Source organism: Adiantum capillus-veneris, chromosome 14, assembly GCF_014529385.1.
Source record: "Adiantum capillus-veneris isolate H3 chromosome 14, ASM1452938v2, whole genome shotgun sequence".
Lineage (NCBI taxonomy): Eukaryota > Viridiplantae > Streptophyta > Polypodiopsida > Polypodiales > Pteridaceae > Adiantum > Adiantum capillus-veneris.
In genome coordinates this window covers 136,626,002-136,637,814 of record NC_140944.1, presented here as the reverse complement: position 1 = coordinate 136,637,814, position 11,813 = coordinate 136,626,002, and the positions used below count along the sequence as shown (strand labels likewise).

Here is an 11,813-nt window from a genome sequence, read left to right as displayed (position 1 = left end):
AAAAGAGAAGCCTTGCATGCAATTATTCTCTCCCTCTCTCTCTCTCTCTCTCTCTCTCTCTCTCTCTCTCTCAAATAGCCACATTCCTTCGGTGAAAGGTGTAATATCCTTAGCCATTCCCTGGAAGAATCATCTAAAAAATTAGTTCATTTTTCTAAAAGTAGCGCTGAGCATAGAATGTAGAGGGAACTTGAAGTTTGCAGAAACCAAATATAATTTTAAAATCAATATCGCTATGCGACATAGCAAAAAAATGCAGTGCAGCCAATTAATGGCCACTTTAGGTTACAGCACTCCGTTATACAATTAGCCCCCTGAATGTACCTTTGGCGAGTGGTGGAAGAATGGAAAATGTGATTCATGCTGTGGAGGAAGCTCCCCCTTGATTTTCTCCAACACTTTCAAAATATCCGCAAACGAAGGTCTTTGATCTTTATTTCGATCCCAGCACTTTGTTATCAAGCTTCAAAACGTACCATTTGAACTTTTAAAATGGAAAAACTTAAGTTGGTTTGAAGAACAGGAAAAAGAAGAAACACACGACATACTTTTTCAGCATTGGTGTGCATGTTCTGGTCGTTATCTCAGGACGCCGATCCATCGAAACTATCTTCGCTGCTTCATAAGGTTCAATGGATGAAAAAGGAGCCGCGCCCTCGAGCATCTAAGTAAAATTTAGACAACACTAAGCTCGTACCCTTCACTAAAATAAGCATAGGTAAAATATGCAAAATGTGCAAACATGGATGACTGAGGAAAGGGTGAAAATAAGATAAACACACAGAAATTAAACAAAACCAAACATGCACACGATGCCCTTAAAATTAGGCTTCCTTACAAAGCCCATGCAAAATCCATATTTTTCCTAATGCAAGCACGTCCTCTGGCTGTTTGCTTTTAGACATCGCTTTCCAAACATTGCCAGTCATCGAACAAACTATCAACACACGCGACAAAGAATGGTAGCAAATAGCAAAATAGCGTACAGAAACAAGGGTCAAAGCAACAGCACATATGAAAAAGAAGTTCATGCAGTGATTGCACGATCAACACACAAAACAAAAGCATTTTACACATCGGCTTATTAAACAAAAACAACGTTCCATTGTAAACACAGAAGAGAAGAAGAAGAGAAGTTCTAATGTCGTAGGAACAATCCCCAGAGACCTCAAAGATCTATCCGACAAGTCTTGAACTCAGAGAAAGCCAGTGTAAAGTGTTGGTAGCAGACATGTCAAGGTCAGGCATATATGATGCACATACCTTGAAAATAAAAGCCATACAAAAGGAGCATGGTATATAGTGCACCAAGTAAAAATTTACTCCAATGTCAACTCACCTCATACAAAATCATGGCAAATGAGAAAACATCCACCTTTGTGTCATATGGCTTGTGTTTAAAAACCTCCGGAGCCATGTATCGATCTGGACAACAACCAATAAACCATAAGATGAAAGATACTTTTAAGCACATCAGACAAGAATTTTACCTACATCCAATTCTGTATTTACTAAACAAACCCACACACTAGAGCACTCACGACTTACAGCTGCCAGTTTCACCAGTAAGCTTGTATACTTCATGAAGATTCTTTACGCGAATAAGTTTGCTTAATCCGAAGTCACCAACCTTTAGATGGTGCTCGTCCACAAGCAAGACATTTCTGCAGTCCACTCAAGAACATTAAAAAGACCATTTGGCTGTCATTCCTTACCTGGTCCAGCACGTTGAATGTACTTACCGAGGCTTCAGGTCTCGATGGATTATAACATTTGGCCCACTGTGAAGGAACATCATACCCCTGCAAAAATGTATCGTACAGCTTCATGAATCTCCTTTCATTTTATCAGTAAGTGCAACCAATTGCTGGAAATTTAAGAACATTTTCCTAGTGAAATTCTTGTAAAATGAAGTTCTGATTCTTATGTCACCTTTTAAAAATACTCTTTTGTCTCTATTTTTTCTCTCTTAGAAAATTGTTTATCCATTCTGTCACACAGCAAGACCGTGCCGAACTAAGCAAAGCATAGCCAACCCAGAGTAAAACCTCATTGCCCAAGTCTGCACGCAGATGCCCATGAGTGGCACAATTCATTCACAAATCCCGGACTATACAAACGGGTGCTGACATGGTAGTATGGACATGACGACATGGCACGAAACCCATGCTAATGTGGCTGATTTTCTGCGCTGGAGTTGCTTTTGGGTGGTAGTTATTTATATCAAATGATTGAGCTCTTCATAGAAATTTCAAATAACAAGTGATGTTGAAGTTGCTTCTGGGCTTTTGGGGCCAAGTGCCTTAAAAAGAAAGGCCAAGGGTGGTCGCAGAGCTCGCTGAAGCCCCTGCCTCCCCTGCTGCCCCCCTCCTGAGAGTGTGCAGCCCCCTCCCCCTCCTCCATCCCTTGCCCTCACACCCCACTTCCCCCTGCTCTCTCGCCCTCGCGCTCCCATCCTCAGCCACCCCTGCTCTTCCCACTCCTCACCTGCCATTCAGCCCGCCCTCCCCTGCTGCCCCCCTCCTTAGAGTGCAGCCCCCTCCCCCTCCTCCATCCCTTGCCCTCACACCCCCCTTCCCCCTGCTCTCTCGCCCTCGCGCTCCCATCCTCTAGACATAGATGGAGGCTCCTGTCCCACCCCAGAGGGACTCAAATGAAGCCCCCTCACCCGACCCCGCAGAGCCCACCATCCGACTTGCTCTCTCCCCAACATAGCAAGTGGCCTTGCAATAGAGGTGGAGTGCCTTCAGGCCACCTCCCTCATCTACAACATTATCGGCATTGGGCCAAGTAGAGGCGAGGTGCCTAATCTCCTCCAGGCCCGCTTCCAAGTTGAAGGAGAAGCAAATGCCGCTCCACTGCGCCCATCATTGTAGGCAATAAGCTCCTCAAGGATCTTTCCACGCTCCCCCTCCTGCAATGCCTTTGTCAAGAAAGAATCCCTATCGGTGGGTAACTCAGGATTAGTAAAGAGATCGGGAGATTTGTATACCAGATGAAAAAATGCGGCAAGACCATGAACACGTCTTTGCATCCATGACCACCTTTCATGATCTTGTAGATGCTTGGGATCTGAGAGGCTAAAGCCTGAAATGTAAAAATGCTAGTGGAACTGATGGGATTTGCAACTGTCAATGAGGCTATGGCTGACGTGCTATGGCCGATGTCGAGGGTGGGCTGAAAACTGACGCTGGATGATCTGAGGGCTGAATCTGAAACCGCTAGCGTGAATAGCTGGATCTGCGACGGTACGGCAAGGTTATGGCTGAAGACTGAAGACGCTGCTGTTGATGGGATGTTGTAGGCTGATCGGATGCTGATCTAGTGCAAAAACGCTAGAGATGCTAATGGTCTTGCTGGGGAAATTCAAAGGCATGCTGTTGCTGGTGCTTGTACTGTGGGTACTTGTGCTTGAGAAGTGACCCCTAGGGTCACTTATGTATGGAATTAAAGCTGGGCCAAGCAATGCTGATAAAAAAACCACAATTCTAAATAATGGGCTAAATGTCACTTAAAAATAAGTTAATAAACTCACTAAATGTCACTTAAAAATAAGTTAATAAACTCACTTATAAGAGGTGCTTCACATGCAGGTAAACTACCTAGGCCGGGGTACTAAAAACTTGAATGGGAACACTCCCCACCAGTCTCTACACCTAGCAAACACTCACGGTGCTCATGTGCAACCAAAGCGTATGCAACTACTCTAAAGTGCCTAGGCATGCAGGTCCTGCTTACAAGATCACAAGAGTACCGAGAACACTTTCTAGGTTGTCATGAACCCTAGAAGTAGGAGTCAGCCTATCCACATGCCCATAGAGTTAGATGTGCACATCAGAGTTACCCGGAACGCAGAACGGGAACGACGACCACCATGGAACGTGGGAACGGCCAGGGGTCCGAAAAGAGAACGGTGCGGAACGGGAAAGGCATAAAAAAAACCCAAATAATGCTTGAGAAGGGAATGGGTGTGAGGGGGTGCATTTTAATTTTTGAGTCCTTGCACACTTAAAAAAACACCTAATGTTCACTACAAATTTGCAAAAAACTGCCTATTTCTCCCCATTTTTGAGAGTTGGCCGTTCCGGAGCTGGTCCGGCCGGCCGTTCCGGTATAGGTGGTCACCCGGAACGGCAAAACGTTCCGGGACGTTCCGGCTTGGCAGAGGGGGAGGAAACGGCGTTCCTGAGCTCCAGGGCCTAGGGAACACGTTCCTTGGTAACTATGGTGCTCGTGAGAAATCTACAGTCCAATCCACCATTGCAACAAGCATACCCCTCTACAAAGAATCGCGAGACCCAGCATAGACAATTTTTCAACCACTGGCAACCAAGTGTGCGCACCTCGCCAACAGTGTTTGCCAAGGTCTAGAAGCCCATATCAGCCGGAAATGCTAGAGCTCTTCTGTCTATGCTCCATGCAACTATCTATACACCATGGTTTTTTTCGGACGCGTACGGACATGCATCCGTACTGTCGTACACGTACGAGTACCGATGACGTACGGACAAGGATTTCGCGCGCCCAATTAACGGCTAAAAATCGAAGAAATTCGGGATGCAGTTTTTGGCCGCGCGCTCAGTGCTTTAGTCTACAGAGAGATTGTGTGCAAAGGGGAGATGCGGATTTGAGCACATTTGCACTCCTCTCTCTCTTGCTCATCTTCTCCCACGCCGCCACGAAGGTGATGATGATGATGGTGATGGTGATGGTAATGATGATGGTGGTGATGACGCCGCCGCTTATGACAATGAGGATGTGAGCTATAGTGAGGGTTGGAGCTCACTACTACTACTTCCATCCTCAGCCCTCCTCTACCCTCTACTCTCCTCCCTGCTTTGTTTTTTTGCCTCCCACCTTGTTAGGTGCAGCGGAATGAATGTTTGAACTTTGCTCAAGATGAGTGCTCCGAACTGTGCTCAAGGTTCCTTTTTACTTACGGAAGGGAGAGCCTTCCGTTCCTTTAGAGAGAGAGTGCAATGGACACAAACAAAGTGAATGGACGCTATGAATGGAAGTGCATGAGACTGAGAGATAGAGAAGAGAATACGACACCAGAGATGTTGTAAAACCCTCCTCCGAAAGCCCCACTCTCTATGGCGAGAGCGGTTTACTTATGATTGCACAAATCTCTACAATGCTTGGACTTGCCAACGATGTCAACGACGGTGAGGACGACCACCAGACGGGCTGAAATCTGAAAACTCTAATGGCTGAAATCTGCAAATCTTTATCTACTGAATTCTGACTCTATGTCGGAGACGATGTCGATGGCGACGATGCGACAACGATGCGCTGAAAACGCAGATGCTGAAATCTGCGTTTTCCGGGCTGAATCTGCAAACTTTGCGAGATCTGACCCTGCGGCGAGGAACTGCTGCGGGAAGGTGAGATCTCCGAGGTTCGGGACTTGATCTGCGGTGTCTAAAGGCTGAAAACTGAAAACGCTGATTCTAGGGCTGAATCTGTCGCGAAGATCTGCAAAAACGCTGGGGTTGATCTGCAAACCAAAACGCTGGGGCTGAAATCTGAACTTGCGGGGAAATCTGCTGTGCTGTTGTGGGAATCTACTAACGCTAGGGCTGATCTGCTGTCTACTGTCGTCGGGAATCTGCAAGTGCAAAAACGCTGGCTGATCTGGTGCAAAAACGCTAGGCCTTTTGTTGAGAGAAAACGCCAAAGTTGTCACGGGGGTTGGTCTTGCTGAGAAGTTGCCTGTTGAGCAAGGTGCTCCTGCTACCTCTTTTGCCAAATCGTGCTAGTCTAGGTTTGCTTATATACAAACTTACTCAATTTGCCCTACCTACTTTCCAACAAAAGTCACTTAAATTAATAAATGAAAAATGTCAAAAATAGGGAAAATAGGCTAAATGCACTGGAAAATTCCCCTGAAGGATTCTGATGCGAATGCTTATGATCATGTTGTTTGCAACCAGAGGATATGCATCTACACTAAGTGCCTGGGCATGCACGGTCTGCGAACAGACTCACAAAAGTGCCAGAACACTTCTAAATCTAAACTGACTGAACTGACTTAACCCTTGTTGTGTTGTAGTCCACGGACACATGGGGTTAGATGTGTCATGTGACATCCCCTTCTTTTCAAAGTGAGGTACTAGTACCGAATTGTATGGCGTCGAGAGAGATCGCCAATTGCATCCGGAATCCTAGAAGGGACTCTTCGTCGGCCCACTCTAATGTGTGGGTCGTGCGGTACTTGAACTTCATGAAGGTCTGCAACGCTTGCTTCTTTGGGCCCCACCGAAAGCGACACAAAGTCTTCTAAGTTTCCTTCGATGCTTCAACTTCGTCGAGAGTCATGCTTCTTTCTTCTTCAAGAATCTCCATGGCTGAAAATTCCTAAAACCATTTCCAACACAAAACCATGAACATACCTATTCCATGTAAAGTGAGTGGAAAAAAATCTTGTCTTCCTCAAAGACTGTGCATGCAATGTAGATGAACAAAGAGACGGAGTGCCAAACCATTCACCACACACACGCAAACAATGAGATCGAATCTTTCTCTTATCATCTAGAGCAATCAACTTTGGCAATTCACAACGGAAATGCCCATGCTTGGTGCTCATACTGTCATGTGCTCTTTCTACAAATGTGTCATGCCAAGAGACAGGAAATGTGACTTCCTTGAATGCATACTTTTCAGCTTTTCATGAAAAATCCGCATTCATTTGTGCTCATTCATGAGAGAAACGTGCTCAACGTACAATATGTCATGCCTAGGAAAAGGGATCACATAAAGACGTTGACTAAAATATAGGAAACGATCACGAATGAAACACTTGAACAATGCGTGCTGACAATCATGCGAACACAGTACTTCCTGTGAGGGTTCTTTGGACCTAGGCTCAAGAGCCAAGATCGATCCTTCGTGATTGATCGAATCTACAACGAGGTTAGCTTCGCTAGAAAAAGCATCAACTAACTCATCATCCTTGTGAACAATCACGTCATCTTCATGCAAATCATCATGCTTGTGAGAAATCACATCTTGATCATGCAAATCATCATGCTTGTGAGAAATCACATCTTGATCATGCAAATCATCATGCTTGTCAGAAATCACATCTTGATCATGCAAATCATCATGCTTGTCATTGTCATCCAAATCATCATGCTCATCACTATCATTCAAATCATCATGCAAATCATTGTCATTCAAATCATCATGCAAATCATGTGTGTCTTGATTTGAAGAAGAAGAGACTCAGAGAGTCTCCTTTTCCCGAATCGCTTGCATCTGTGCCTGAACTTGAGAAAAGAGTCGCAAGAATTCTTTCATGTGTTGATCGCTCTTCTCTTGTCGTACTTTGGTCTCGCGGTCATATTCTACTTGTCTTGCTTTGTTCTCCCGATGTATGGTTGCCACTCTTTCTGTGTATTGACTCTCTATGGCTACCATCTTTTCTTCGTCTTCACGCTCTATATTTATGCTTTTCGGTCTAACTTCTTGTCCATAAACAACTGCGGCAACTCCTTCATAGGAGTTAGTGCAATCCTTGGCATAGATGGGGAAGGGGGAGGGTCGGAAAAACCTCCTGGTAGAGAAAATTCTTCTTCGCCTCTCTCATGCTCATCACCTCCAAGCGAAGTATCCATGCCGCTTTGAGTGATGACCATCCACTGAAGTCTTGGGTTCTTGTGGGTTCTTGTGGTCTTGGGTTCTTAAGTTCACAAGGAACTTGGGTTCTTGTGGGTCTTGGTTCTTGGGGTTCTTGAGTTCTTGAGGTTCTTGAGGGTTTTCTTTCGCTTACAATCTATGTTAGAGAAGGATCTTCTCTTCACCCGAGTTCTGCTCTTTTCCGCGGGCGCACCCCTTGGCGGCCTTGCACTCACACCAAGGTTGCTTTTTCCCACCTCACGTCGATTGACCGGCCGCTAAGTGCACGGTCCGCTCTCAATGAGTGAAAAGAGGCACAAGGGGAGGCTGGACAATCCCTTCTTTCTTGGGATTCCTGTCACTCTTCAAAAACACGACTAGGAATCGACACGCCCAAGCGAACTTGGGTTCATGCGACCGCAACAACCAAAAAAAACCAAAAAAAATCTTGTGATTCTTGTGGTTCTTTCCTTGAGTGATACAGAACACTGCCAAAATTCTGATACCAATGTAAGGTGCAACGGAATGAATGTCTGAACTTTGCTCAAGATGAGTGCTCCGAACTGTGCTCAAGGTTCCTTTTTACTTACGGAAGGGAGAGCCTTCCGTTCCTTTAGTGAGAGAGTGCAATGGACACGAAAAAAGTGAATGGACACTGTGAATGGAAGCGCATGAGACTGAGAGATAGAGAAGAGAATACGTGAAACCGGCCTGTACTTTCAAAAAGGGCGGTAGACTTTAGACTTAAACCTTATTTGCTTTCACCCATTCAATTTGTCGCCCACTTTACATGTACTTTCAAGACACAACAAAGGGGAGAGGGATACAGGCTGCTAGATTGCACCTGTATAAGTAGACCAACACCAGATTGGCCCCTAACTTAGGCGCCCCTTTCGGTATTTCTTTATTGTTCAGAAGAGGGAATAAACGTTGTGGTTCCCTACAAGCTGCCCCGCACAAACTTGGCTGAATTTCAACTGTTCCGGCCCGATTTCGGCAGCAGAACTGTACTAGGACCCATCACAGTCAGTATTCCCACGCATTGACTGACTTTCCCGACGCATACGGGCACTTTGCAAAACCTGGCGAGAATCTGCAGCATGCTGAATTCTCTGTTTTCAGCCCCGAAAATGCGCCAGATCACCTGTACAGCAGTCCCCTCGCGTCTCCGAACCTCCTGGGGGTATTAGGGACCGTTTAGGGCCAAAACCCTAAACCTGCAAAAATACACAGCAGGCTGTAATTTACTGTTTCGGGCTTTGTTTCGCATGCCGGTCGCATCCGTAGCAAGTCCTCGAGCTCCCGCACCTATAGGGCTACTTGCCCTTTGAATCGGACGAGTATTCTGGCGTGAAACCTCTCCGAATTCACCTGTACCTACAGGGGATTAGCCGCTAGCTAATCCAGTACCTGTGCAAGAGGCTCTTGCCTCGGCAATCGCGCATGAACCCACACAACTGTACATTGGTCAATTGAAAAGCCCACTAGAGGGGCATAACATACTGCCTTAGGGGAGAGAGAGGGCAGTGCGTAGCGTGCAAGGCATCACTCCTGGCACCGCACTGTACATAAGAGGGAAAGCAAGCACTCCATAGCTCTTAACGTGTGACAGGAAACTTGAAAATGAGCTCACGGCTGAAAATCACGTTTTTGTCTTCTCTATAAGTAGTAAACTGGCCTCAGAGTGCCAAGTGTCACTCATTTGTGCATTTTCCCGCAACCTCTGTTGACTTGGCCACAGAGTAACAAAATGATCCCCATGTCAAACTGCACGTAATGACGCGAAGACATTTTCAAGTCCCAAAATAGTAGTTCCCTAAATTTTAGGAGATGCTGCCATTGTATCTTTCTAGGTCATCCGACCCTCTTTGTACACTGCAACCACACCCAGAACTGAAATGTAGCCTCTATAACAAAGGATTCCAGTTTGGCTAGTCAATGACCCCACTTGGCTAACCATAGTCCTTGTCCAACCTTAGTGCTCTCTTGCCCTCAGGCCTGGACTCCCTCTGAACAGTTCCACACTAACTATGCAATGCAGGGCAGTTAGATTTCCCGAGGGGTGTTTCCAAAAAGTGAAAGTAAATAAATAACAAGAAAGAAATCAACAAAAAGGATAGATAGTAGTCACACGTTGGTGACATACCCCCCTCTTGATCTCAAACGTCCTTGTTTGCATCTATGTTGTACATGCTCACAGTCAACACTGATGTATTCAACACCTGTCGACACATGTACGACACATACATGCTCATTGTCAACCCTGGTGTATTCAACACCTCGTCAACACATGTATTGCCTGCGCGTGAACCCTGTCCCAATGACATAGTGGTAGCTTCGCACTCTGCCATTGCTTTGAGTCACTAACTTTCCAATGACAAAATGGTAGCTACGCATTTTGCCACTGTCTTATAGTACACGTTGGATCCCGTAACACTTTCGAGCATACCCAAACCGACAGTTTAAGAATGCAGTTACACATGTACTCTTTAATAGAAGCAATTACTGTATCCTTGACAAACTGACAAGAAATACTCACTTCTATAGCACTAACCAAACTTTAACCAAACTTTTGGACATTCCATAAGAGCAATTGCCAAACTGACAATTTGTACAGCTCTAACATTGATGTAACATGTACTTGATTTGAGCTCACTTTAGATACCATGTACATCATTTGTTTCAGAAGCCATTGTCACACTGACAATCCATGTAGCTTTGAAACTCAAGGGGTCAAGGTAGGTTGCAAATCGAAGGCTTCAAGGTAAAGTGATAACACAGTTGGTGACTCTGCAAGTTCACCTTCTTCCATCCACTTAGCATCCATTGGTGGATAGTTTCTGAACTTCACCAAGTAACGAATAGCAACCTTGCCTTTCACTTTTCTTTCTTTATGTGCCAAAATCTACTCTGGGACCAAATCTCGTCAAGTTCCTCGACTTCCGGCTGATCTTTAGCTGGCATATCTTCTAGCACATCACCCACATAGGGTCTGAGAAGACTCACATGAAACGCATTGTGAATCTTCCAACTGTCAGGCAATTTCAGCCTATATGCAACATCACTGATTATGTCGCACACTTGAAAAGGCCCATAGTAACGCATGCTGACCTTTGGAAACAGTCTTTCCTTGCCCTTCATCTTCTTTAACCTTGCCTTTTCAAAGCGTAGAAGCACCCAATCACCAAGTGAAAATACCACTTCACGACGGTGATGATCAGCTGCTTTCTTTTGCTTTGCTTGAGTCTTTTCCAAGGCCACTTTGACCTTCTTGTACATTTCATCCATGTCCTGAACATACTTATCTGCTTCAAATATCTTGTCCTTTGTATGCAGTATGGGAGGAACTTTCTTGCCACCTTCAACTATCTCGAAAGGTGCCTTGCCAGTTCATGAATGCACTGTATTATTGTATGCATACTCCCATGGCAAGTACTGCTCCCACTTTCCTTTATGCACTGACACATAACACTTCAGCAGATCTAGAACAGTAGAATTTGCCTCTTCTGACTGCCCATCTGTTTGAGGATGAAATGACGAAGAGAATTTGAGCGTTGTGCCCATATTCTCAAACAAGCCTCTCCAGAACAAACTTGTCATGCGTGGATCACGGTCGCTAACAATCGACTGTGGCATGCCATGATACTTGAAAATATTGCTCATAAACAAGCGTGCCATCTGATCTGGCTTTATCTTCTTCCTGACAGGAATAAAATGAGTCTACTTGATGAATCTGCAAATGATGGTCCAAATACCATCGTTTCCTGTCTACGTTCTCGGAAGATCAAAGATAAAATCCATAGCAATACTTTCCCATGGTTTATCTAGAATAGGTAGTGGTTGGAATAACCCTGGTGCCTTTTGCCTGTCAAACTTGACCTTCTGGCATATTAGGCATTCTCGCACAAAGGCATCCACATCTCTTCTCAATGTAGGCCAATAGAAGAATGTCTCAACTGCTTTAACTGTAGCATCGATACCACGATGCCCTGCATCCGGTGAGACAAGACTCTCTTCTATAACTTTGCGTCGCAATGGCTTCGTGACACACAATCTTCCATGCATCATCATGAACCCATCTTTGAGAAGATAGTGTTCATGACGTTGTCCATCCATTAGTTGCTCGAAGACCCTTGCAAAATCTTCATCATTTGCATACTGTTCTCTCATATCATCAAGTTCATGATGATAAG

The 11,813-nt window shown here is 45.1% G+C and overlaps 1 protein-coding gene across 3 annotated transcripts in view; it reads right to left on the bottom strand.

Annotated features, from left to right (window-relative positions):
• Positions 1 to 116: 116 nt before the first annotated feature.
• LOC147443203 (serine/threonine-protein kinase VIK-like) overlaps positions 117 to 11,813 on the bottom strand; it is a 74,637-nt gene continuing 62,940 nt past the window's right edge. For all 3 annotated transcript variants that reach the window (XM_086529106.1, XM_086529105.1, XM_086529107.1), the window contains 5 exons: positions 1,743 to 1,802; positions 1,549 to 1,664; positions 1,340 to 1,425; positions 549 to 664; positions 117 to 463 (listed from right to left, as the gene is read on the bottom strand). In XM_086529106.1, the coding sequence (XP_086385232.1) occupies positions 307 to 463; positions 549 to 664; positions 1,340 to 1,425; positions 1,549 to 1,664; positions 1,743 to 1,802 (535 nt within the window). In that variant the 3' untranslated portion in view covers positions 117 to 306. The remainder of the gene's footprint in view (positions 464 to 548; positions 665 to 1,339; positions 1,426 to 1,548; positions 1,665 to 1,742; positions 1,803 to 11,813) is intronic.